Source organism: Motacilla alba, chromosome 18 (assembly GCF_015832195.1).
Source record: "Motacilla alba alba isolate MOTALB_02 chromosome 18, Motacilla_alba_V1.0_pri, whole genome shotgun sequence".
In the NCBI taxonomy this organism is placed as follows: domain Eukaryota; kingdom Metazoa; phylum Chordata; class Aves; order Passeriformes; family Motacillidae; genus Motacilla; species Motacilla alba.
The window spans coordinates 827,739-855,548 of record NC_052033.1 but is presented as its reverse complement, the minus strand read 5'-3'; the positions used below and the strand labels follow the sequence as shown (position 1 = coordinate 855,548).

The 27,810-nt window shown below is 47.6% G+C and overlaps 1 protein-coding gene across 1 annotated transcript; it reads left to right on the top strand.

The window, feature by feature from the left end:
* Positions 1 to 285: 285 nt before the first annotated feature.
* HID1 (HID1 domain containing) lies at positions 286 to 27,758 on the top strand. The gene is made up of 19 exons (XM_038157231.1): positions 286 to 507; positions 7,634 to 7,783; positions 10,065 to 10,235; positions 12,927 to 13,040; positions 14,623 to 14,729; positions 15,202 to 15,318; positions 16,054 to 16,276; positions 16,678 to 16,734; positions 16,831 to 16,971; positions 17,361 to 17,451; positions 18,079 to 18,230; positions 19,418 to 19,496; positions 20,087 to 20,251; positions 21,381 to 21,608; positions 22,091 to 22,224; positions 23,649 to 23,729; positions 24,124 to 24,215; positions 24,539 to 24,697; positions 25,153 to 27,758. Exons 1-19 carry the CDS (start codon positions 442 to 444, stop codon positions 25,214 to 25,216), a joined length of 2,391 nt encoding a protein of 796 aa, XP_038013159.1. The 5' UTR covers positions 286 to 441; the 3' UTR covers positions 25,217 to 27,758.
* Positions 27,759 to 27,810: the final 52 nt, after the last annotated feature.

Here is a 27,810-nt window from a genome sequence, read left to right as displayed (position 1 = left end):
GCAGAGAAGGCGGAGGGAGCGTAGGCAGGAGGGGACAGCGAGGAAGGAGAGATGAGAAAAGCCGTGCTCTGCCGTGAGTGGAGATGAGGCAGGGTCTGTGGGGAGCGAAGTGTGGGAGGGAAGGGGCTGCGGCAGGGAGGGCGAGAACGAAAGGGTGAACTGGCGGGCGGATGGCAGGCGGAGGTCGGAAAAGAGGGGAGGCGGCGGGGCGGGATGTAGGGATGGAGAGCTGGCGGAGGAGGAGCCTCGGGCGGAGGGAGGGAGGGATGCGGGCGGAGGGGTGGGGGAGGGCTGGGACCGGCGAGCCCCGGTTTGACAGGAGGAGGGAGGGAGGCAGCGGGAGCCGCCGGCGCGGGGACGGGGATGGCGTCAGCGGCGGCCCGAGGAGCGGCGGCGTGAGGGGACAGCCCTGCCCGGCCCTGCCCGCAGCCGGGCCGCACCATGGGCAGCGCCGACTCCAAGCTCAACTTCAGGAAGGCGGTGATCCAGCTCACCACCAAGACCCAGGTGAGGGCCGCCATCTCGGGCGGGAGCGAGGGGGGCCGCGCCATCTCGGGAACCGCCTCCCTGAGGAGCCCCTCGCAGCCGGCCCTGCCCGAGACACCTGCGGCGCTCTCGTGCGCGGTCCCCGAGCGGGTCCCTGCGTGTGGGGCCGGGGCCGGGGCTGGGGCTGCAGTCACGGCCGGCCCTGGCCAGGCTCTCCCAGCGAGGCCATGCCCGAAGGCCGGGGCCGGTGGGGCTCAGGGCAGGCTGCGCCCATCACCGTGTCACCGGTCCGTGGAGGAGCACTGGCCGGTCCCCGGGGCAGCTGCCAGACGTGGCCGGGCCCTGTCACCGCCTCTGGTGACATCTTGTGCCTTGCTGAACAGCGTCTTCTGCTAACAGCAGACGCTGCTGTCGTAAGGGATGTCCACAGCTCCTAATGTATTCCGCTTGCGGGTTTACATCACACGGTTTGCCACTGCTCCCTTTTCTGTATCCTTTCTCCCACCCCCGCGCATAATGGGTGGAGAACCTTGCCCTGTTTTTAGGTAATAGCTGATGGAAAGGGCTGTTGGGCAGATGTGCTGTTGGCAGCAGAGGTTTCCATCTCTGACTTGTGAATTGACGCTTTATTTCTGCAGGCTGAGGAGGAGAAGGAGTTAAGTGAAAGTGAGGGCTGTGTGAAGGGAGGGTCACTGTCTAGAGGTCTAACATATGTTGTACCTGTCCTGGGAACTTGCTTAATTTTTGTTTTAAGTGGAGGGCCCAGTAGCGGCAGCACACTGGCAGAAAATTAGTAGCCTGTCCTTGTGTCTCAGGAGCAGAGGGATTTTGCTCTATTGAGAAGTCACATCTCATGTTCTTCAGAGCTACAACGGAGAACAGCTGTTATGATCTGCCTTTAGAAGTAAGGCAATAACAGCTGCTAAGAAAATGTGGGGGTCATGGCAGAAAGATAGTTGATGATGGGGAGTGAATTCACATTAAAAGGTATGGATGCAAAGGGGGAAAGGGTAGTAGGAGAAAATCTGTGAAAACTCAAGAGGCAGAGGCTACTACTGGGAATTGAATTATAGATGGATAAGGCTGTGAAAGAGACTTGAAAAAAAACATGTTTTTACTTTCTAAAGCAGTATCACATTTATCTGCATTGCTAAAGAATGGCTTTTGTGAATAAATTCTTAAAAACCATTAGTTGTGAATGTAGGTAAAGAGAGAAGTGGGGTAATTAATGTTTTAAGGGGTTCTTCCAAAGTTTCTTCTGCATTCCAAATAGTTCAGAGTATCCTCAGCTTTGGGCTGTCCTTCCTTCGTGGGGAAATGTGCTTATAAAGTGAGTTTGGGAGGTGGTAAATCAGGCCTACTGGGCTCTGCCCAGTCTGCTGTTCACAAAGAAAATTCTGTGAGGCAATCCCTTGGATCAGCAGCCCAGGTGAGAGCACTCCCCTCCCCTGGTTTATCGACCTGTGTAAGGAAAGAAGGTTCACTGGGCCCCGGAGTAGAAAGGAAGGAGTAAAAGCTTCATTCTTGGCTGGATTCATTTCACGTCTCTGTGATCTAGGTGAGACTGATTGCATGTGGAAAAGGGTGGGGTGTTGGCGCTCCCATATTTACATTCGGTAGGAGGGCACCAGTGTTTGCTTGTGCAGAATGCATGACTGGGCTCTCCTGGAGCCTTTTGATCTCTTACCAACAGCAAAACCTCCTGGTCCATGAGATCCTGGATCCAAAACCAGGCTGCAGTAATGGACAGAGCCAAATCCTTCCAAGCTATTGGTTCACAACACGCTTTGCTTCCTCAGCAGCCTATCTCCTGTTTTGCAGCCTTCTCCTCTGACATTAGGGAGCTGGACAAAGAGATTTTCGCCAAATCATCTGTAACGTGAAACTCTGAGCTCAGAATGCCCTGTGAGGTCTTCCTAAGGCTCTGTTGGGAAGAAGTGGTTGCGCCAAAGTCACTGTTCACTCATTGGTGAAGGTTTAAGTTGGAACAAAGTTAATTTTTTCTTAAAAATAAGTTTTTATAATCTCCATGCTTTTCTTAATAAAAAAATGAGTGTTCCCATGTGAGCATTTAAAAAAACCTAAATAAATCTGTAGGGAACATAACACTTGAATGCTTACAGCACATGTGGAGCCCAGAACTTGGAAGTGGAACCAAGTCTGGACGCAAATAGAATTGACTTAATTGATTTTTTAACTGCCAAAGAGAAACTCTAAAGGTGTAAGAGTATTAAAAAAGAAAAATCACTTCAGAATTATTTCAGTGATTAAAAACGGCAGTATTACCAGAAGGAAGAAATTAACTTATGCTACAGATGTATATTTATAGTCACACATGGAGAAATGGTCTTTAGGCTTTTTATATGATATGTGTATATTACATTACACTGCACACATTATACTGGTAGGGCCCGTCCCTTTGATAATAAAACAGATGTGCTTCATAATAGAGAATGTGTGAGCCCTCCCAAACTGCCCATAAAAGTGCTGCTTATTTAACAGATGAAGGGAACGTGGATTGTGGATATGTCAGTTCATCAGGGCTGGTCAGTTGCAGGTCTGGGAGCTTTAATTGGTGGAGAACCATCTTTTCCCAATCAGTTGGGATTCCTGCCAGCAACCAGCCAGAAGATAAGAAATTTTGATCTTGTGTACCAGCTTGTTAGATTTAATGGGAGCTATGCCTCTGCTTTTAAAGAGACAGGAAGAATCAAATATGAGGGACAAACCCATGTCCTTTCCTTTTCCGTGGTGTGGAAATCCAGGCGTACAATGGGCTGTTAGCTTGAGTCTGATAAAAGCACATCTTGTGCTTGGAGAAAGGTTGGTCCCTGCAGACCATTTCTTACAGTTTTCAAGCTTGACTCAGCTGTCCAAGAGTCTCAGGTTGATCAAAAGCAAAGTTGTTTTAAAAGCAAAGCTGTAAGTAACACTTGATACAGCTGACTTTTGTCCTGGTCTTTCCCTGCCAGACTTCTGCAAATCCCATTTTCCAGTTTGCTTTGCAACACTGTCTCTGCTGTGAGAGCAGAGAACTGGCGGTAGACTTGAAGTCTCATTGATTCTGCCCTGTTGACTGCAAAGATCCTATAGAAGAAAATTATTATTGTTCTGAAGCCTGTGTAGAGGTGCTGTCCTTGGCTGGAGGGATAAAATCTTAGTAGTTATTTATATTTAGAATGTCCGGTCCACAGGCTTTCCTTTTGCACAAACAGGTGGTACAAAGATGTGTGAATTGCCTCAAACTAATCCCTGGCCTGCAGGGTTACCTGATCCAAAGCTCAATCAGTGCTGTGTGAATGGTGATTCCACACTAGAGTTCTGCCACATTTGGGATGGAAAGGAGCAACGGCTGTAACAGATCATCTGAGCTTGTGCAGTACTGGCTGGAAACCTGGGGCAGGGATGAGGGTCTTGCTCTGCTATTGAGCCCCAGATAAAGGAGAGCCCCTGCTCCAAAGGATTGCTGCTGTGGCTGGTGGGATGCTTAGTTGGCATGCTGGCAAGAAGCAAAAAGAGAACACACTGAGCAATTCTAGTGGCTGCTTGTCCCTTGGTTCTCTGGTGATGATCTGCAGCATTCTAAGATTTAGTTTTAGGACAGTCCTCCAGTAGGGGCCTGTTGGAGGAATTGTTAGAAATGGTCATTTGATTTAAGTCATAAGTGCAGAGAGCTCTTGGTCAGGAGGAGGTACAAACACACACACACACACACACACACACACACACACACACACACACACACACACACACACGCTGCTGGAGTTTGTGAGGAGCTATGTCCAAAAGAGAAAGTGAAGGTGGTGCTGGTGTCAGGCTGAGGACAGTAACAAATAGGCAAGACTGTGCCTTGGGAGCTTTTCCTGTTTTTAGGACATGGTCAGGCCCTCTCTGTTTTCCTGTTTCCTGTGAGGTATCCTGTTTGTCTGGGGATTACTGTTCAGGCTGTGATTCTCATAACTGGCATGAGGCTTGCAAACTGAGTGTCTTCCTTTCCTAACTTCTGCAGCATGTGTGTGGTGTGCTTCAAAGGACCTGAAACACAACATTTACAACTAGTAGAAAACTAGTGGTAAAAAAGAAAAAAAGATAAAATAAAAAAGAAAAAAAAAGAATGGAGGTGTCTAGAATGACTGGTTTTACATCTGTTTGGCCAGCGTACAGGTTGGAAGGCAAAAGTCTTCCTTCTTGCCTGCTCTGTCACATCACCTTGGATCTGCCCACTGTATCCTCAGCAACACTCTGCTCTACAGTTACCTCACCCTTGTGATGTGGAGCTTGGCTTGGGCATCAGTCTCTCTCTGCCAGTCAGTTCTGTACCTTCAGCAGCCTCTGCCATCAGATGTGTGTGGGTCAGGAAGATCCTTTGCCCTCCAGATGTGCCAATTTTGTTTCCAGAGTAGAGTCTAGCTACTGATCCCTCAATTCTTACCCTCATTGCTCTGCTGGTGCAGAGCTGGTTGTCTGCACTGTGCTGGAGGAACATTAGGCTCTTACCTGTGCTGAGGATTCAGCTCCTCGTGAGCTCTCTGGCTGAAGCACTGTCAAGGCTAGGAGTGCTCTGGGATCTGTGACTGCAGCGTGTGCTGTACCAACACTTGTACCTAAATCTTGACATTTCTAAATGTGGATATTCCTGGCTGGTGAACAAGGCTGATCTAGGTCTCAGTATTTCTGTCCTCTGTGAAGCTGGATACAGTCTGTTGGGTGAGCTCAGCTGAGGAAATGGATATTTTGATCCCCAGAGATGCTGCATGCAGAAAACAATCAGCTTAAAAACAGCCAGTAATGTTCTATCAAGGAGATGAATATTATGTGGATTGAGTAGCTTCATGATGCCAGGCTGGTAATTAAAACAGGGGGGCAGTGGGGATGTGAGTGACTCAGTACTGAATCCATGTCCCAGGATTGTACATGGGATATCATCTGTTGATGGAGAGCTGACTTGCTGCAGCTATTAAAAATGCAAGGTATCGGTGTTTCGGCGTAATCTGGTTGCCAAGATGGCAGCAGAGACATGAACACTGCTGTACATCCAACGTTGCAGCTCAGGGAATCACCCCTGTGCTTCCCTGCTCCAAGGGACTGCAGTCCGAGTTCCTCAATCCATGTTGGGCTGCCATCTGTAAAACAGCGGCTGTGTTCAACCTCTGAGGAGGCCTCAGGCTATTGGGAGGTGAAGGGATCAGTAACTGCATGAGGGAAATGGTTTTCTACTCCCCCTCTAGATGAGAGTGAAGGCATTATTTATGCATGATGCCAAATTAGCAGCAATTGCTGCTTGCTGTTGTTCAGTGGGAGTGGCTGTGGCAGGCAGCCAGGATGTACATGTGGCAGTTTTTCTTGAGGTTGTGGTGTGTGGTTTGAAATGCAGTGTAGGATTTGTAGGGTATTTCATGCAGTACATGGATCAGATTTCCAAATACTTGGCTCTTTTTGAGGAGTACAATTAGAGATGAGATGTGCAAAATATCCATTCCATTTAAGGTTTTCATGCCCCAAAGAGCTCAGCTCTTTCACATGCTCAGCTGAAAGTCAGGCTGTGAATATTGGATTGGATTGTTCCTGCAGATCCCCTCTGAGGACCTGTGATCTTGAACCATTTGGGAAAAGTTGCTCTTCCCTTGGGAAGAGTTTTGGTGGGATATTGCTTTGGTGTCCAGGTGAAAAAAAAATAGGTTTTCAACACTAGGGCTGAGTTTAATAAGATGTTTGAACTCACAGGAGTTTTTTTCTGGTTTTGTTTTTAAAGACTGGGGGGTCGTTTGGGCTGGTTCATTGCATGACTGGAAGGACTAGGACTAGCAGCACTGAAGCTTTAAGGCAAAGAGCAGCAGGGCAATAACCTGCTGTACCAGTCTGAGGTAGCTGGCCCCCTCTCACTTTTTGGCCGCGGTGGTGGTGACACATCACATGCCCATGGGCTGGGGCTGTTAGTTCAGGAGGTGACAGCAAACAGGGCAATGCAGCACTTCCTTGTGTCAGAGTTGTGAATGACCTGTTCTCCCCCAGGTGGTATCTGAGCTGCATTTAGACACAGCATAAAGCTGGACAAATTTTCTGCCTTCTACCGCACATCTGGGAGTGGGCAGGAGTTGTTTAAATTAAACACACAGTCGTATTTTTGCCCCTTTCATATCTGACATGCAAGACCCACCCAATGGTGCTGATTATTGCCCTTAGTGAGCGCTACTGTTTGCTTTGGATCTGGTGCTGGTCACAGGCAGGAGACTCCTCCTCACCCCAAGCCAAGGGCTGGGGGTGCTCAGGTGAGCAGCTCTTCTGACCTGCCAAGCATGCCCACACCATGGCTGGTGAAACTCCTGGGAAAGCTCACACTTTCCTCTTCTGAGTGCAATCATGGGTCCATCTCTTTTACACTGCTTGTCATAAACAGGCATGTATTTATCCTGCCCCTGTAGCTGGACCCCTGGGTGGGATGAGCACTCACAGCTGTGTTTGGCCAGTGCCTATCTCTTGGCAAGTAATAACAGAAAATGTAGTGGAACGAGGTGTGTTCCCAGGGCTGGGCTGAGGGCTGAATTTCTGAGACCACAGGTTTGAAATGGATTTTCTTTGGTCTCCTTCTTCCATCTCCTCCTCTTTGAATGGCACACTTAGTGCTTTTTAAGAACAAAGCCTTGGCAGCGACCGGCTGCACTGAGTCCAGTTCTCTATAAATATTTCATTCAGAAAGATCAATTTCATTTTATCTGTAAGTGCTTTGAGGTGGGTCTGTCAGTTCCATGGGTCTGTTTGTGCCCTAATGAGGTGTCCCTGATTACTTCCTCAAGATTTTGGTTACAACAGAAGTAATTCCAACATACACGCAGGGCTTCCTTGACCTGCTCTGAAGGTGGCAGAGTGCACAAGGACAGCCTGGCCCATGTGCAGTGGTGAAGATCTTGGATTACTGGCAGCAGTTGCAGACAAATATGAAGCCTCCTGTATGTCTGAAGGAATGTTCAGTTTGGCAGATAAATCATTCAAAGCCCTGGAAACAGAGGCTGACATATAAAACCAGTGCTAGTATGTTTTATTGAACCTCTTCTTGCCTCATCCCATCCCCAAGCCAGGTATAATTGCTGATGATTACATCGTATGGAATGGTAGTTCCACATCTATAACCACATTTGTCTCTCCACAGCCTGTGGAGGCCACGGATAATGCCTTTTGGGATCAGTTCTGGGCAGACACAGCCACTTCAGTACAGGATGTCTTTGCTCTTGTACCAGCTGCAGAGATCCGAGCAGTGAGAGAAGAATCACCTTCAAATTTGGCAACTTTGTGTTACAAGGTAAGTTTGGTGCTGTTTTATTCCTTGGAGCTGTGCTAGCTGGGATGTCCCTGGATCAACAGCACTGTGGTTTCTAAGGGATAACAGGTACCTTGTACCACACAATGTGCTTGCTTGTCCCTGTCTCCTCCTGAGGGTTCCTCAGTGTTCCTCTCATAGGTTAGGACAGACCATAGCTGGTGTTTGATCAGTTTGGAGCCTTTTTCCTCTTGTCCCCTTCCTGTGTTTCACTCTGTCCTCTTGTGTCCTACCTGCTCTATATCTATAAACTGCTTCTTGCTCAGGGGACTTTGTAGCAAGGCTGCATATTTGTGGTGAGGCTGAAACATCCCATTCCTTGTCTGCACCTAATTGTACCTCACCATGCACCAGTCTGGCTTCAAGCTGGGAGATCCCAGAGGGATGTGCAGATTGTCACTGCACAAACGCCTGGATAAAGTTCGAGGAAGATCTTAAAGGTTTTCTTCATCCTCCTGTGATAACAGAACATTCCTGATGCTGCTTCTGGTGTTATCACGTCCTTGTATGGAGCACAGGGACATTGAACAGCATTTCCTACCCTGCCAGGTTTGGCAAATTGTCAACCTGGTGAGCAACAGCCTGAGACTTACTCTGCCTGGGAAAGTGCAGGTGTTAACAATGCTCCTGATTTGAGCCATGCCAAGAGTAGCCTTGAGTTTGTAGGTGAAAACATTTGGAATGGCTCTTTTCCAGTTTTAAATAGTTGCTGCCATCCTGGTTTTCTTTCCTCCTCTACAATATGTGAATGAGACTTACTGAATCATAGTGAAGGTACCTCTGACTGTGAACTGTAGACAGATTGTAGCATGTAGAGGATATTTGAGAAAAAATGTGAACATGAGGAAAACTGCAATGTTTTTTCCCTGGTATTGGCAGTGAGCTATTTGGGAGTTGAGAAGGGCTTAGAAGATCTGTAATGCCTTTGACTCTATGTCTTCTTTCTTCCAAAACGAAGACTAAAATATGGTCTCTTCTGCCTACTGGAAACAGGTGTGTTGGAAGGCCTTGTCACTGCAGGACTGTTTATGCATGAGCTGTAGATCTTGGGATATCAGTGTCATAGGAGCCCACTCTAGCAGTGCTTTTGCCAGTCTGAGAGCCCTGACTTGTGCCATGTGCAATGTGCCACTGGACTTAGCAATACTGTGTGTTTGTGAAGAAATGTCATTTACAGTCATGGTTGGAGATTCAGGCGGTACAGTCATAAGTGTGCCTGAAGAAATCGTTCAGCTCAGTTAGTGTGTGACAGGCTGGGACAAACAGCACCTAAATACCCATTAATGCAGTGACGCAGGCTGGCAGAGTCAGTGACCCAGGCAGACTGCCATGAAAATAAGCAGGGACACATGACCTCATGAATTAAAAAGCAGCAAGGTGAATGCTTGTTAAATGTTTTGGCTTTCATTTCCCCTCTGTTTCTCCTTGGGATCAGGGAGTAAGAGCAAGTGGGGGTAGCCGTGGAGGGAAGAGACTGGTTTTTTCTGTCTTCGAGTAAATCCTCTTGTCACTGCCTCCTGTGGCTGTAGTTGCTGCCTAGTGAGACCCACATCTATTCTGAAAAGCCCAGTGATCCTCCACTGGCAGTTGCAGCAGCCGCGGGAAGGGCTGCAGAGTCTCAGCCCAGAAGCTCTTTCCAGAGCAGCAGTCCTGTTCACAGGGGCAGTGGGGAAACTTGGGCTACCACCCTCCTCTGCAGCAGGACCTTGACAGATGCTGCTGGAGGCTGTATCCCTACACATAACACTGGCAGCAGCTTAGCTGCCACCTCCTGAGTCAGGAGAGGTCTCTGCTGTAATCACACAGACAGAACTGTCAGACTGTGTGTTTCTGTGTGATCATCCCCTGCCAGCGCCTCCCTTGATGCAGCACAGTGCTGCTGCCTTGGTCCTTCCTGCCTGCATCTCATGTACTTGCTGCAGCTGATTAATCTCATCTGCCCTTTTCAGTCATGGAGCAGTGCTGGAAGGAGCCTTCTGGTTCTTTGGCTGTCTGTCTCACGTGGCACCACACATGTGCTGCATGGATTAGATTTGAGGTCTCTTACAGTGGAACAGCAGAAATTCAAGAAGGTCTGTGTAAAATCATTAGCCCTGATTTTTACAGAGTTTCAAACACCAACTGTGCGATTAAACTGAGAGCAAATGGACTTCCAAGAACTGCTTATAAGTCTGTGAGGGTATCACTTGCAGGACAGACCTGCTTAGCTCTTGCTAACTTGTGCCCAGGCTAATGCTGCCTTCCTTGGTTTTGTTTCCTTCAGGCTGTGGAGAAGCTGGTGCAGGGAGCAGAGAGCGGCTGCCACACGGAGAAGGAAAGACAAATTGTCTTAAACTGCTGTCGACTCCTCACCCGTATCCTGCCTTACATCTTTGAGGATCCAGACTGGAGAGGTTTCTTCTGGTCAACTGTCCCTGGGGCTGGCCGAGAAGGGGTGTGTCTCTTGTCACTAATTCTTCTTTCTGGAGGGTGATGGGGAGGCTGCAGTGAGGAGACACTATGTGTATTTGGGGGCAACTTTATTCCGATTATTTCTATGTAGTCAGAAATTAGGTGGCACTTTCAAAATTCTTTCCCTTCCTTTGGTTCTTGCTGCATCTTCTGGATATTTCACTTGTGTGTGTAGCTGTAGGAGAGCACTGATATGTGAGGAAAGGCTTCTCCAGCACAACTGGAGGTATGACTCTTAGTGAATATGAGAGCTGTAGTGAAGGCTATATGATTTTTCTTAGACTGAAATGTCCTTGTTCCATTAATTACAGTGGATTTAAGTTTCAAATCAGAATGCAACAGAGTGTTGTTTGCACTGATTTTACAATGTCACATTTAAAGTGACCAGTGCCAGAGAAGCTCTTGGCATCATGACTCAATACCCTGCTTATGAGCTGAGTGATACCATTTTAGCCAGGGGCCTAACCTGGGAGATGAAGTCCACAGCTGAGCAACAGTGGTTAAAGAGTGATTCTGTTTCTGGCTCTGTCAGTGAAGTGCATAACCCTGAGGAGTATCTCAGCCTCCCCACATTTCTTTGTCTGGAGAGCAGGCACAATAGTGCTCTTTTGCACCCTGCCTCAGAGGAACGGGGTGAAAGTGCTTTAGGATCTTCTGCAAATAGGAGGAATAGCAACACTGAGAGCACAGCTGAGTTATACCAGGAGTATGTATTTGCCTGCTTGTTCCCTCAGCAGCTGCTCTGTGCATAGAGAGCCCTCTCCTATGAGTTTCTGATCTTCAGGTCAGTGCGGCTGTACTGAAGTATGTGGTTCTCCTAAGTGCAGTGCAGTGTGTTTGGGGACAGTTATGAAGGGTTGGCAGTGGTTGGTACAGTATAAACTGGCACCTTTTGCTGTCTCTGCCTGTCACCTCTAATTTGCTTTGCCTGAGGGCACATCAAAAGGAAGTTCTAGGTGATGAAAAGGGAAATCTTTGCTAGTCCTGCTTTGTGATTTGTGCGATTGGGAGGGTGGTGGTTGTCAGTCCTTTCATCCCTGCAGGGGCCAGGGAGTGCTGGTGAGGCTTAACAATGGAGGAACTTGTTTTGGGGAAGGAACATGCAGGGGTGCCTGGTGCTCTGATCCAGCCAGGCTGCTGTTATTCCTGTTTTTCCACTTTGTTCAGCACCTAGAAAAGAGTTTCTCAGCCTCAGAGTGGTGGAGTCACCCCAAGGTGATCCAGCCAAGTCCTCGTGTGCTGTGTTGGGGAACCCTCCTGAGTGGGTGGAGCTGTTGTGGTTTGGTGTGTTCAGTCATTTAACCACGTGCATTTAACCTGTAAGGCTGTGATAACAAATACACTCCTGAGATGTTAGGGAAACTGGGATCACATCTAATCTAGGACAACAGCTTTGCTATCTGTTGGCTGATTTCTGTCTGGGAACTGAAGATGACGGTATGCCTGGATGCTTAGTAAATATCTCTGTGATTATGCTTTACCTGCTTCATGATGGAGTGATGGATGGCAGAGCTTCCTGGAGCCATAGCTCCTTCCTCCTCTATGAGAGTCTGTATTGTGTTCAGATCTACTGGTTTGTTATGTGTCGCCATTTTGGATGTGGTGGTACCTGCAGCTTGCAGGGACATTATTTCTGGCAGTTGAGATACTCTTAGTAAAGATCACTCTTGGTAAAGAAATCCCCTTGAACCCTAATGGTTGTCATTTCACCTCTGACTGTGAGCACAAGTCAAAGCATCTTTGCTGGCTCCGTCCATCCTCTCTGTGCCTGTTCTTACATCTGGACTCTGTTTGTGGTATCCTCCCTGCTGTCACCAAGACAGATTCAGAGCCACACAGACCATTATCTCCATAGCTGCCTGCTGTGATTGAAGAGCTGTGTGTTGTGCTCAGGCTGACAGAGGCCTGGCTGAGGTAGATAAGCTCCTGCCATTCCTGCTCTCCGCCTTTCCCTCCCTTCCCAGCGCCGGTGTGTGGTGGGAAAGCCTCCCAGGCAGGATGCCTGCTCTTTGACAGGCAGGATCTGGCAAGGTTTCCCGTGGCAACAGCTGCAGAGGAGTAGCCATGCGTGCTTGGAGAGATTTCTTTGAATGCTGGAGATGGCACAATCCTCTCTGCTGTTGTGCTCACTCTGCCATGGCAGGCTGGAGCAATCTCTTGCCTGATGCACACAGCCTCACCCTGTTCTGTCATCTCCAGTTTTGGGCAGCCCATGCAGAAAGAACTTAGAGGGGTTTTATACCTTATTGCTGCTGGTTGGCTTCTCCCTATTGCTGTCTCCATGCACCATCCAAATCACCCTCCTTCACGAATGTAAAACCATCTTCTCTGTCAATGCTTCTCTTTCCTTTTGTCTTCAATAAGCCAAGCCACCTGGCAAGGTGTACCCAGTGCTACTCTTCTTTTTCCCTGACATCTCCAGGCCTTTGTCTGCTCAGTTTGCTGTCATTAAAGAGCTTGTTCCTGTTCAGTCAACACCATCTGGGGGGAAATTTCTTTCCTGTACCATCTGGGTTTTTGTTCCTTTGTTTTTTGTCTCCTCCTGTTCCTGTGTAATGTCTTGCCTCCCTATGTGTTTTTGGGGAGTGTATCTTCTTGTGCTGTGACATATTGGTGTTACTTTGTGCTCTTTGCTCACCCTGAACTGACAATGCTCTCCTGTTTATCACTTCAGGGAGATGAAGATGATGAAAATGCCCGGCCACTGGCCGAGTCCTTGCTCCTCGCTGTCACAGATCTGCTCTTTTGTCCCGACTTCACTGTACAGAGCCACCGGAGGAGCACAGTGGTGAGTTGGAGGTTGAATCATGAGATTATCTGCATAGAGGTAGATTAGCTGCATGGTGGGGGGGACCCTGGGAAAACCCAGCAGCTTCCTGCAAGCCTGCAGGCAGGAACATACAGATTTGCTGAGCTTGACCCTACAGTGAGTAATATTGATCATCATTTTGGGTTCATAGTATGGTGTTTGTGCCTTCTAAAACACATGTTCTGGGGATGAGCCTCAAATGGAGTGGCTGGCAACTACCCCCCACGCTACAGCTTACTCCTCAGGAAAAGGTGGTTATGCTGGCAAACAATTGCTCTTCTGTTGTTGCCAGCAGAGCAGAGACCTTTAGCACCTTGTTCCTCTCTCTGGCAGTTTGGTGCATTCTGGGGCAGGAAGCAGCTGTTTGCCTGCTCGCATGTGCTGTGATCTGAATGAGTAGATGGCCTCTGTTGTGGTTTTCCACCTCTTCTCCCTCTTTGTATCGTGGCAGCAAAGACATTTAAATATGTTCTGATCCTTGTGGTGACTGTCTGTACCTCAGAGGAGTTTCCTGAAGCAGGGATCTTCTACCAGGTGTGCTAAGAACAGAGAACAGATTGTGGTGCATCTCCCTCCTTTCTCCCTGCAAGTGACTCTCATGTTTTTTGTACGTTCAGTCTATAAACAAAAAAAAAACAACCAGTTCTCCTTTTTTGGATAGATCTGACACAAACTAAAAATGAGCATGCTAAACTATGGTGTGTTTGATGGCTACAAAATTATGTGACAAATCTGAGTATGAAATTGATTGCTTGGGGTTTCTGAGTAGTAGAGAGTTGAAATCTGTCACCTGCGGCTGAAGGGGCAAGGCCAGATCAGAGCTACCCATGTGCTGAGTAAGTGGTGCTGAAACAGATGGACTTCCTGTCCAGTGCTGTCACCTGGGATGGATTGCACAAGTCAGGGTGACAATGGATTTTCCTGGGAGAGCCTCCCCCCACCACTTGCACCTGCGATTTTTCCCTTGGCAGCAGCCAGACTGGTTTTTCAGGATTCTGTTCAACTGGAATTAGACACTGAGGTTGCGAATTACTTATGTTCCTTGCTGCTGGCTGCCCGTCTGCTGCCTACAGCCTCTGTAGTCTTTCCTCTCTGGGCTTGGTCTGACTGCAGCTTAAGAGCAGAGAGATGGGTACCACCATCTTCCGTTCATGGCAAAGCAGCATGTGGCCCCAGAGATACAGGTCGTGGTGGATGTTGGCTGAAGTACCACTGAGTAAAGAGGAAGAACTGTGAGTCAATGGGCAAAGGAGACAAAAGACTGATCCATATTCCCACTGAAGTCAGCCCTAAAATTATGGCTGGAAATGTGGGCTCCCTTCATCATGCATAGTACTTTTATCTCTGTGTTTTATCCCTTGCTTGCCAAGGCTGAGCTCTTTGAAGACATCAGCATCTGCTTTTTCAGGCCTGGGGGGGAGCTTTTGTACAGTTCAATTGTCTGGGTGTTTCTCTGCTGTTTTTTTTCTAGAGAGAGGGGCTGAACTGCCTTGTATGTACCACTATTGCTGCCAATTCTGGCTCCTGCCTTCTGTGATTCAACCTCTTATTTCTCCCACAGGACACAGCAGAAGATATCCACTCCATTGACAGCTGTGAGTACATCTGGGAGGCGGGAGTGGGCTTTGCTCATTCTCCACAGCCCAACTACATCCATGACTTGAATAGGTAAGAGCTTCTGCTAAGGCCAAATGGAAAGAAACTGGGTTCGGGAAAGGGAGATCTGGGGAAGATGAGCTTTCTTTGCCTCCTCGAGTATCCGTGATTCCCAAGGAGCTTTCTCCTTGCTCCTTTCCAAGGTAACGGGACTGACAATACAGTAAAAAAGCCAGCTGACCTTTTGAGTAGCTTTTCGTAATATAAGGTGGGAGTCAGACTGTCTGCAGCAGGAACTGGGTAAACACTGCTGTTCTGGAAATGCCAAGGAGCTCTGTACTGGATTTCTTTTTTGTAAGGCAGCAATTCTGTTTAGCTTTGTGCCAGTGACGGCAGTGTGGCTTAGGAAATGAAGTGGGCTTAGCTCTCCCTCAGAAGGACTTTGTAGACGGGACTGAGCCTTCCTTATGTGTTGTTGTGGTGATTGTGCCTCCTATGCCATCCCTGCTCCTGAATTGCTCCAGGCCTTTACTTCTCCTTCCAGGACAGAGCTGCTGAAGCTGCTGCTGACCTGTTTCTCTGAGGCCATGTACCTGCCTCCCTCCTCAGACAGCAGCAACACCAACCCCTGGGTACAGTTTTTCTGCTCTACAGAGAACAGGTGAGGGTAAAGGGTGGGGGCCTGGGTGCCAGGGGGAGAAATATCTTCAAATCTGTTCCATGGAGTGTTTTGGTAAGGGGTAACCATAGGACTTGTTACCTCCAACATCCAGGAGCTGTTCTTTTACTTTGTCCCTCTCTCATGTGCGCCCCATTAGTATTTCTGCTTAGTGAGAAGTGTTCCTCAGCAGCAAAAGGAGAGTCTGAACACGGTGCCCACTGGAGTTTGCTGCAGGACTGATCCCTGCCCTGTGGGAAATGGCAGGTCCCGTTCCCTGCTGTTCCCTTGGGAAGGGGGTGTGGTGTTGGTGGCGGATGAATGCTGCCCTCTAGTGAAATTGTACCTGTGGGTCTTCCAGTTCCTCAGATGACACTCACCGTAGGGGAGTACAAAACTGGCTGGAGGCTGAAGAAATACAGTTTTGTCTTTCCAGAGGCTAGAGAGCTTTGAGGTCCTTTCCCGTTTTCACATTTTGCACATGATTCCTCTGGGAGCCCACATGGCCTTTTTCACCTCCCCTCCCCTCTCAGCTGTAGTCCAGGAGCCCAGATGGGAGCTGGAGTCTTGGCTCTTGGGTCTGAGCTGCTCAGTCATGGACTGCTGTCACAGGTTAGAGAAAATGATTGTGTTTTTCTCATGGCCCTAGGCTCCTGGGGAGAGAAATGCCTGTCTCTCTACAAGGCAGTGCCTTTTGTTTCCTGCTGCTGCCTTCTGAGAACATTTTCTCCTCCTCAGACATGCACTCCCACTCTTCACCTCGCTCCTGAACGTTGTCTGTGCCTACGACCCCGTGGGTTATGGGATTCCTTACAATCACCTGCTTTTCTCTGACTACCGTGAGCCACTGGTGGAGGAGGCAGCCCAGGTGCTGATCGTCACCTTGGACTATGACAGCTCCACCAGTTCAAGTCCCACTGTGGATGGCACAACCACTGGCACAGCCATGGATGATGTGGATGTGAGTGATATTGGAATCTGTATTTGCTGCTCTCCTGAGCTCGCTGGGGTCCCCTCACACCAGCTTGTATTGAATATTGAGCTGTAGGACCCAGCACTGCTTGTTGAGTAGTACTGCTACTCCCCTTGCAGTCTGCTCTCTCTGTTCCAATCCTGCTTCATTTCTGTGGTCACTAAAGACCTATACATGACCAAAATACTAGATTTTGATCACTGACTTAAATCAGAAGCATGTAAGTGAAAAGCCCCAGACTTTACTATTCCATGCAGTGCTCTGTCTCTTTGCATTTAAGGCTGGATTATTCAGAGCAGAAAGCTAAAGTGAGAAACCTTGGTGGTTATACTTCAACTGCCTGAATATACCTAGCCAGTAAGCATTTCCCTCCTTTTCTTTGAATGCAGCCTCCTGGACCAGACAATCTGTTTGTGAATTACCTCTCAAGGATACACCGGGAGGAGGTAATGTGTTCCCATCCTGCGCTGTTCCCTGTCTGATTTCATGCTGATTGCATTGGCCCTGGGCCCACCACAGTCTCTTTCCTGATCTGTTGGCAGGATTTCCAGTTCATCCTGAAAGGAGTGGCTCGCTTGTTATCAAACCCGCTGGTCCAGACCTACCTGCCAAACTCTGCCAAGAAGATACAATTCCATCAGGAACTCCTTGTCCTCTTCTGGAAACTCTGTGACTTCAACAAGGTGTGGATCTGCTTCTTGCTGAGCTTCACCCCAGCTTGGCTGTTTGTGACTCTGACTGGACCAAGCCCTGGTGAAGGGTTGTGGTGGGTGGTTGGCAGTGGCTCTGGGATGCTGTGGTCATCAGCCCCGCTGATGCAGGTGCTGGGGGTCTGGCTGTAGAGACAACCTGGGAGAGGGGCTGCAGCTCCTGAAGGTCTGTGCTGGAAGCAGGTTCTGCCACAGGCATTAAAATAACTCTACAAATAACACTGGAGTTGATGAGGTAGTGCATACATCAACCTTTCTAATGTTCTTGAGAGACTGATTAACTAGAGACTGTCTGTCCTGAGTCCTTTGGATGATGCAGGGTATATGCTTATGATTGTCTGAAATCCTTCCTTTTCTTCCAGAAATTCCTTTTCTTTGTGCTGAAGAGCAGTGATGTTCTGGACATTCTTGTCCCAATCTTGTATTTTCTCAATGATGCCAGAGCAGACCAGTGTAAGTTGGTTATTTTCAATATTTGGAACAATTTGTGCTTGACAGTTGAGCTAGAATGTTTTTGAGATGCTTCCTCCCCACCAGTTGACAGCATCTTGAATGCATGTTCCTGACCATCTACAGACATGGAGTGGAGTTGTCCGGTTAATTGGGTTTTAATGTTTGTAAGAGGCTAGAAGCAGGACACAGTCTATCCTGCAATATAGGCAAGGGAGATCCTTCCTTATTATGTGTTAACATTTTGAGTCCTCTTGTTGAAAATTGTGTCCCTGATTCAGTGAAGAGGGAAAAATGAGCAATCTGCTTTGCTATGGGAGTCATTACTCCATCATTGTGTAGTGGAGAGAAGCAGTCAGATCTTCAATACTATGATGATAGGTTTACATTAAGAACATCTTGAAGAAAAGCATCCAAGACTTCATACTGATAAGACCTAACACAGATGTGCTTGGGAAGGACACTGGTGCTGACAATGAAGGGAGGGCTGTGTGTGATGTTCCTTATCAGGATGGTTTAGTCTGTGCAGTTTTTTATCAGTTCCATAGTGTTTCTCCTCTCTCCTCACTGCCCCTCACAGAATTCCACTGGCCTCACTGTGACATGTTTTTCTGTTTTTTCTCCTTGCAGCACGAGTGGGCTTGATGCACATTGGGGTCTTTATCCTTCTGCTCCTCAGTGGGGAGCGTAACTTTGGGGTGCGACTGAACAAGCCGTATTCTGTACGAGTGCCTATGGACATCCCTGTCTTCACAGGGACACATGCAGACCTGCTCATCATAGTGAGTACAGCTCCAGCACTTGAACTCTCCTAGCTCCACAAATAATTTTCCACCTTCAATATACTTGCCTTCCCTAAACTGGAAGCCCACTGAATAGCTAGGAAGTGTGTGGGATGCACGCTGTTAACCTGAGGTGATGTGTCTGGCAGGGTGCATATGCATGAGGTGCAATTCCATCTGCATGATATGATCCCAAAGAACAGGACTCCTCATGGTGCTGCACTGCTGTCATGAGGGGGTGGGTGCGTGCCCTCTACTCTACTGGTAGGAAAAGCAGGAGATCTGTCTCTGTCCCAGGCAACCAGAGGTGTGGGGGGCACATCTGTCAATGGGGACAACAGTGATACCAAGCTCAGCTCTACAGCTTTGGGTTGCTGCAAGTTTCATTGACCTTTCAGTCTGCCCACACCACTGCCTATAAGCAGCTGTGTGCTTTGCAATACAAATCTCACGTGCTTCCCTTCTGTCATGTTCTCATTTGCCAGAGAAGAAGCTCTCAGCAGCTTCTGATAAATATCCAAGAGGAGATTCCTATTAAAAGGAGTAGGAAGAAACCGGCCCACATAACTGCTCTTGATGCTATGTGTTTTGCTTTTGCATTCCATTAATCTCAGATCATCTCTTTGTTTTAATTATGCTTAGGATTTCTCTACACACATGCCAGCTAAAGGTGGGAAGGCCAAGATTGCGAATGTCTGAACTGGTTACAAGCACTTGAATCTTTCCATGTCTGAGGATATAGTTAAAAATAGGACAAACATTTGAGTTAGAAGTCTGCACTAAAATCAAATGTAAAATGATTCGTTCTGTGGCATTTCAAGCAGCTATCATAAGAGTTCAGAGTCAAAGTCTATTGGATGTGAAGGTGTCTCTTACTTCCTGGTGGTTTAGTTTTGTCCCATGCTGCCTGAACACTGTTGAACAGCTCACAGTCAGTTTTTGTTTGCAGTGTTATAGGGCCCTAATCATGTTCCCAAAGGATTTCTTGTAAATGAAAGCTTGTACCCCTGAAGCGCAAGTCTGTAGTGAGAGCAGCCTTTCCCACCTGTCTAACTGTGGAGTGTGCAGGGCCCTGCCTAGGAAGGAATGGTGTCAGGAAGCGATTAGTGTGGGGGTGGCACTGGTTTTGGTTGAGAGGGTGCTTTCAGTAAGGTGCTGCCTTGCTCAAGAGCTCCTTCCTTCCACAGGTCTTTCACAAGATCATCACCAGTGGGCACCAGCGGCTGCAGCCCCTCTTCGACTGCCTGCTCACTATCGTTGTGAATGGTGAGCACTGTGTGGGGGGAGAAACCACAGCTCACAGTGCTCTCACTTCCCTCTCCCTGTGCCCCTATCTGTGTTCCTCTGCTGCTGGAGGGCACTGGCCAGTGCAGATAAGATCTGCCTGCATGGTCAGATGGGGCAGAAGGAGGGACAGCAGAATTCTGGAGCTCCCTTGGGGAGGCAACAGGATATTTGTCAGCAGGCCAGGTGAGGGTAGTTGGCAGTACTGTCCCTTTCCAGCAGGGAGTGCCACCTCCTCACAGTGGTGGTGCTTCCCTTAGACTTAGTGAGTGCCCAGGTGGCTCCAGTTGTAAAGCTTTTCAGGAGGCACAGCAGAGATACTGCTACTAGTGTAAGACTAAACAAAATCCTCTAAAAGCAGCAATGCCTCATTTTACTAGGCAATATCTCTGTTTCACTTGCTTTGTATTTGGAAATGTTTCTGTGGAGCCGTTTGGCTCAGCTGTTCCATGAGGCTTTCTCAGAAGTGCAAGGGTGGGAAGGTCATAAAAGCAACATTTTTAGTGGTGTATTTTTGAGAATACATACACCTTGGTTCTTTCTCTAGTTTTCATTTACTTTGCCTTCCACAGTGTCTCCATACCTGAAGTCTCTCTCCATGGTGGCTGCTAACAAGTTACTGCATCTCTTGGAGGCTTTTTCCACCACCTGGTTCCTATTCTCTGCTGTCCAGAACCACCATCTTGTTTTCTTCTTGCTGGAAGTTTTCAACAACATCATTCAATACCAGTTTGATGGTAACAGACTGCTTTATTTAGTGGGTTTGCACTAGCTTAGTCCAAGAGAATGTCAGATGGAAGTTCAGAGGAAGTCCAAGGAGATGAGAGGAGGTGAGAAGTGTAGAAATGAGCTATATAGGACTAAGAAGTTGGGCTAATAGATAATCAGCATTGGGTCCTGGCCCAGGTAGATTTGGTTAGAACAAAATGAGATGGCAGCTAATAATCAGCATAACCTCAGCCCTCCTGCAGAAGATGAGATGCACAGAGAGGAAAAGAAACAAAAAGTGAGTGTGTAACTCATAAGTTGTGACTGGCTGGATATTGCTGTGAAACTGCTCATGTTGCTCAGCAATGTAGATGGTGGGACAAAACAACTTTCAAGTGCCTCTGAGTTCTGCTTTGGCAGATCTCTGGGGGCTGAAGACCAAACCACCTCATCCAAAGAAAGTTCTGATATTTGCTACTTTCCAGGAAATGCCTTATGCTTTCCCTGTTAATAGCATAACAGTCTTTTGCCTAATAAATAATACAGTAAGGTCCCTAAACCTGGTCAAAACTTAGTGTTTTGCTTTAAATTTGCAAATCAGGAATGGCCATTCTACTTCCCTGATGGGAATCTTGCATGTGGCAATTGCCAAATCCAAAAGCAGCCTTTGTGGGTGTAATTTGTGTTTTATATTAGAGGATAGTTTCATTCTGTTCTGTGCCATCTTGCAAGCAGTAAGAATTCTGACCTTTTGGCTTTGCTATTTCAAGCCTGTGTCTCCTCAGATTAAATGCCCTGATTTGTTTTGTGAGTTCTTTTGAAGATGAAAGAATGTTGAATCTTGGCTAGTAACCTTTTCTTCCAAAATAGATATGTGGTTTATCTAATATGTGGTTTAAACTGTCCTTTTTCTTCTTGGCTGTTTGAGTATCCCTCACCAAACCATTTCTTGTCAGCTTTCCAGCCTAGGAAGGATTTCACTGAATTTTCTGTACTGCTTTGTGATGGATAAGAGGATATTGAGCTCTGCTCTTTCTTCCCTGTGCCACTGCCTTTGTGGGTGGGAGCAGTCAGGCTTTGTGTACCCAGCAAGCTGTGCTGGGTTGTAGAGCTCTTTGAGCCTTACTTCTCTGCTCATTTTGCTGCTGTGATTCCCAGGGAACTCCAATTTGGTCTATGCTGTTATCCGCAAGCGGAATGTCTTTCACCAGCTGGCCAACCTGCCCACGGACTCCCAGTCCATCCAGAAGGGGCTGCAGCGCAAGAAGAAAACCCCTGAACCCATTTCTCGCACCAACTCCCAGGACGGGGCCTCCATGGAAGGGTCACGTCCTGCTGCCCCTGCTGAGCCAGGGACACTGAAGACCAGTCTGGTGGCTACTCCAGGTGAGCTTTAGTTTACCTTTGGGACAGGAGAGGTTTGTTTTCTCTGTGGGATATGGTGTGGACTCACCCTTTCACTGGGTGTGGAGAGATTAAGAGTTTACATTTGTGAATAACTTAACTGCCTTTCAGTCTGAGTTTCAGATCAGTTGGCCCAAGCTGATCACAAACAAACTGCCTTGAGTTTCTGTCCTCTCAGACTTAGTGTCCACATGACCATTTGTCCTAATCTTGACCTGTTGTCTCAGGTTAACTCTATCCATGTGAACCTGTGTTCCTCCTCCTCAGGGAGCATTTTCATAGAGAAAAAGTCCTTTGGGGTTGTGAAATCAAAGCTATATCTTGCTTCTCTTGTTGAAAGGGGAGCTTTTCCAATATCAGCAGAGACACAGGGTGTCTGTGCATAGTGGGGCAGAGAAGAAGCCTCTGCTTTTAAACCTATTTAATTAACCTGTGTTTCTGAGCTTTTCCTCTTTTGAACACAGGGATTGACAAGCTCACGGAGAAGTCCCAGGTGTCAGAGGATGGAACCATGCGTTCACTGGAGCCTGAGGCTTCCCAGCTGTCACCAGAGGGAAACCCACCTGCAGCCCTGAGTGATGGGGAGCCCTGGAGTGGGGTAAGGCCGGATGCTGGTGTGCAGGGAAGGTCTAGGTGTGAAGTGAACAAAAATGAGGGGTTAGAAGAAGAGGTCTGTTGGCCCAGTGAAGAAGGGCATTAAAGGCATTAAATTAAAGATTACATTAAAGGCAGTGTGCACACGTGCAGGGTGCTGGGACACAACGTGGTCCAGAAGGGCTGTTGCATCATCTTGGGTGTTTCATGTTTATGCTATGACACAAGAGCTGGAGCACTTGAGTGAGCTTTCTCCAACATGAAGACTACGACAGAGCAGTGAGTGCTGAGGATGTCCATGAAACCTCCTGATCCTGATGTTTCCAACTCAGGTTCTTACTGCTGCTTCTTTTTTAGCTCCCTTGGGATGGAGAGCTCTACCAGAATCTTTTAACTAGCTGGTGCTGTGAACAATGTGTTCCCATGAAGGCTAGGCTGAGGTGCTGCTCTCAGAGTAGTCTTGAATAAATTGGAATGTACAGAAATCCTAAATACTCCAGGACCAATTTTTAATTACCCTTCCTGGCCTTGTCTGCTACCAGGTGAAGCCTGTGACCAGTGAGACATCTTAAGCACACAATTAATTATGTTGTCATTAAATGAGATCTTGACTGAGAACTTGTGGAAGGTTTTCTTCTTCCAGCAGCCCATGAAGCATAATCATGGGTCTTTCCACCTGTGTCCAGCAGCTGGCTCAAGCTGTTCCCTAGCCAGAAAAGCACTGGCCCAGCACTTCCCCAAGCTGGCTGTTTCTGGTTGAGAATGAGTCCATTTATGTGGAGCTGCAGGGTGACTCTTGGAAGGAAGTGCTGTGCCCATTTGTTTTGTAGAATAGTCAGCTCTATGCTGTAGCAGTGAATGGTCAGGGAGCATTGCTAAAGGAAAAAGCCTCCATGAATATGGAAAGCCAGGTTGAGTGTGTCATTCCTCAGGAGGCAAGAGTTATTAGATAGGAGTTGCTGGGAGCCTACCCTTGGAAAAATGCTCTTTAAGATATTCCCGAATGGACACAAAAAATCCCAGAGATACTCAGTAGACAGAGGCTGAAAAATCTGTGGCCCTTAGCTATATCATCTCTGTGCCAAAAGAAAGAAGCATGCCTCTGAACAGTCTCTTGTCAGTGCTGTTTTAACTCTGATACTGTAGATTGTTCCAGCAGAGTGTCAACAGTGGTGACTGAAGTTGTGACCTTCCACAGGGTCCTCCAGCTTCATCAAGTATTGCCACTCTCTGGGTGAGAGCACATGGGTTTGGTGAATGAAGGTCGGGTGGGTTTGGCATGTTCTAGAGACAGGCTGAGCTGTCTTTCCCAGTAGTGGTCTAGAAAATCTGGGGAGAATATTAGCAGAAAATGGATTGTATTTCTTACTCTTAAGTGTGATTAGCATTTGTTTGTTTTTATTTGTTAAAAATAATGTTTATTGATAGGAGGCATCACATTCCCGGCGGGATCGAAGGCGTCTCTCTAGTGCATCTTCCAGTGGACAGTGGACTCCAACTCCTGACTGGGTAAGGGCGCCTGGACACAGGAAATAAATAATGAGAAAGATTGTGGCAATAATTGTGGCAGAAATGCCTCACACACCCTGCCCCATCCCTGCCATCAGAGGCTTTCCCAGAGCAGCATATCCTCATAGGCACTTGAGGTCAAAGTTCCAAAACTTTAATTTACTGACACCTGCAAAGAAATATTTTATTTACCTGTTTCAGACCATCCCCACTGGTCTTATTGGGTGCCTCATAAGTCTGGTGCTCCAGGATTTATTGTATTGCTCCTGTGCACTCAGTTCACCCACCAGCTTTGTGATTATTGTAAACTTCATGTGTTGCAGAGATTGTGGAGACAGCTGTAAAAACCTGCTAATGCAGCGTACTGATTTCCCTGCTGTTTTCCTACCTACAGGTGATGTCTTGGAAGTCAAAGCTCCCCCTGCAGACAATCATGCGGCTCCTACAGGTGCTGGTCCCTCAGGTGGAGAAGATCTGCATTGACAAGTAAGGAGATTTTTGGAAAGGAAGGGCTGTGTGGTGTTTAAGGAGCAATATGAGGTTGGCAGAGTTTGAATTTGGAGGGCCTCTAAGGGAAAGCTTGTAAAGTTTAATTGAAAGCACCTTGGGCTCAGTAGAGTTGTTCCTTGGTTTGCCAAGCATCTTGTTTGTCTGATCCCTTCTCCACTCTGTTTACAGAGGAGAGGGGGTGTGTTCTCCTGGGCCACGGCTCAGTATCTGTGTTTGTTCAGGCTGGTCCTTCATGCTGCAGCAGTTTTGGAGGTGTCTGTGGGACATGCTAAGGATTTTCCTGGTCTGTATCTTGGCAGGGGTCTCACGGATGAGTCGGAGATCCTCAAGTTCCTGCAGCATGGCACCTTGGTGGGGCTGCTGCCAGTGCCTCACCCCATTCTCATCCGCAAGTACCAGGCAAACTCGGGCACTGCCATGTGGTTCCGCACCTACATGTGGGGAGTTATTTATTTGAGGTAAACCAGCTGGGTGCAGCTTGGCTTGGTCTTTTCCAGACTTTTGGGAGGCCTACAGAGAGAATTGCATGCCCGCAGCCAGCTCTGGGTTATCTCATATTTACAGGACAGAAAGATGTTTTTCCCTTGGAAGAGACTGGGGTGTATCAGCTCCAAAACTTTAAGTGGGTGACATGAAGGCGGTTGTTCCAGGAGTGCTGTTTGTTTGAGAACTGGTAGCAGCAGGGAATAGAAAAGCTGCCCACAGGGTCTGGTGCAGAGATTTTATGCAAAGCTCTGGCTTTGTGGGATGTTGTAGATACTGTAAGGTGCATTGTCTCTCAACCAGTGATTTCCTTTTATGCAAAGCTGAAGGCATGCTGTGCAGCCAGCTCCTGTAATAGTCGTGGCTGTGAGATTTGAATTCCATGTAACTGGCCACAGGGAGTAAAGTGGCTCTTGTCTTTCTCTCTCAGGAATGTGGATCCCCCGATCTGGTATGACACAGATGTTAAGCTGTTTGAAATTCAACGGGTCTGAAGAGAACACTTACCTCTACTGAGAGAAATACACTGGATCTAAGGACTGTGGCGTGCTGCTTCATCACAGCTATTCCTGCATTTCACGTCCAGCTGAGAGACCAAAAGGACAATCGCTTCATTTACCTCCCTGTCATTTAAAGCTTTAATCGGGACCTGCTTGGGCATCCCTACCCCCAGCTCACTTCTCTTCCCTCACCCTTCACCACGAACCTTGAGTTAAAAGATATCTAAGGGATTGTCCATTGTTGTGGTTGCACTAGAAATCAGACTGTTCTTAGCTCCTCTGTTACTCTTTTGCTTCTGGATGTGGTTTGGAAACAAATCTGACCCTGTCCTTGCCCTGGTCAGAGTCAGCATTTAATTGAAAAAGACTAGCTGTAAATTGGGTGCAAAGGGAGAAGCTGCTATTCCTGCAGGAGACAGGGTTTGGAAACTGCAGTTACTTCCATGTAGCTCCATAAAGTTTCCAGGGCATCCCTTCTGGCTGCAGGTGTCTCCCTGGTGTCTCAGTTGCACATAGGGAAGTCTTTCCCACCTAAATGAAAGGAGATGATGTTGAAGGAGAACTTTGTGTCTCAGTTCTGAATCTGTCTAGTCCTTTCCTGGAAAGCTGCTTGAGAAGTTTTGTTGGTGTGGCTCAGAAGTTCTTCCTTGGCTTCCTGGCCAAGCAGCCTGTCCTTCATGGTGGACTGTTGCAAAGGAGCCTGTCTTACTTTTTAAAGCCCTGTTTAATCCATGTGAGCACAGAGGGAGGAAGGGACTGGCTCAGTGAGAACAGGAAGAGACCTGACTTAAACTCTTTTAAGTCTTCTCCCACTGGCTGAAAGGACACCGTCACCTGGGTTTGAAAGGAACCATATCCTTCCATCTTTGCCTGGCAGGCTGATGCAATGCAGGGAGCAGAAGGGTCTTTTGCACACTACTGTTAAGGCAAGGGTTTGAGGGAGGCACTCAGGGAAGTTGTAGGAGGAATTTGGAAGTTGTAGGAGGAAAAGCATCTCCATGTCAGTAGGGAGTGGAGAATGCTGAGGCAAAGTTGAATTCTTCAGGGCATTTTGCTTATTGACCAAGTTATTTGATCTTGAATGTATTGGGTCCCAAGCATGTGTAAAATTTGGGAAATGGAAATTGGTGGGAGATCCGCTGTTGCTGGCTTGGTTCGGCATTGTGGGGTTACACATTGGTGAGTGGAGACACTCTGAGGTTTGAGTCAAATTTTATGTTCTGCTGGGAGGGGATGCTGTCTTAGACCCACATGGTCTTTAGGCAATGAAGTGTGAGGGGTCCTGTAATGAACTGAAACTTTTCCATCAAAGCATAATCCTTGGTGCTCTTTTATTCGGGCTCTTGGGAGGACAGGTCTGTCACATTAAGTGCAGGGACGGTGTGACACACACTCGATGACTTGTAACCCTGGCTTAAACTTTGCAGCTGCAATGGTGACAGCATGACCATCCTCTCCCAGAGAGCTGCTCGTGTGCTGCTGGCTCCCACTGGCCTGTAGTCAGGTGGTTTCCTCCTCTGGGCACTGAGAGAGAATGGAGTCCCAGGCCAGTAGAAAGTTAAATAAAATCGGAACGGTTTTCTGAAGGATAAAAAATATGTGAAATAGAGGTTATTCCCCTACCTGCCTCCCATATCCAACCCACTTTGCCACCCAGCACTACTCCCATCCTGACCCCACCTCTGTTCAGGTGTAAATAGGGTGAGGGCTCTGTTTCACTTGGAGAATCTCATGTATAAGAATGTGATTTGGTGGGGCCAGACTCTGATTGTATGGCACTCGCACCTCACAGCTGGAACGGGGCCTCCCGTGTCCCGTGTGCTTTGCCTCTTCCCTCCCATGGATCTGCTGGTTCTCATGATCTCTTCCATCCTCTCTTTTCTGCTTTATTTCTTTGTGAGTTCCTCTGGAAGCCTTTTTGTTTGTTTCTTGGTGTTTGGAGTCTGATCCCTGTTCTGTGGAAATCAACTTGCACTGTAAACTCTTTGCTTACTTATGGACAGAAAGATAAAGATTAACTGAAACATGCACTTGGGTACTTTTTTTTTCCTGCTTCCGCAGAGGGAGGTTTATAATTTTGTTTGTCTTATGTTGAGGTGATTTGTGCCACTAGGAGACTGTGGGCTGGCTTCCTCTGCAGTGGTATTTTTTTTTAATCATCAAAAATGAAGATTTGACTCTGTGTGGGTCAATTGTGTGGGTCTGGTCATTTCTGTATTTATAGCATCATCAAAGATCAAACAGGATCAAGTCTCCTGAGTCAATGAACCATGTGCTGAAACCTTTGTGCAGTTGAGACCTGTAAAACAGGCACCCTGGCCCTGGGGGCTGTTAGCAAAGGACATGGAGGGCCTTGACTGTTTATCTGATCTGTGGTGGCTGTAGGTGAGAGTTGGGAACTGGTGGGCTTCATTCCTGTCCATGCTGATCATGTCTTCAGTCTTGTATTCAGTGTTCATTCCAAAGTCACCTGCTCTATGAAAGCTCAGTAACTTAAGTAAACTGTGTTCTATCCATTAAACTGGATAAAATCCAAGTCATGGTTTGCCCATGAAGTGCCATCTCTCCTTGTCCCCAGGCTGTCAAGC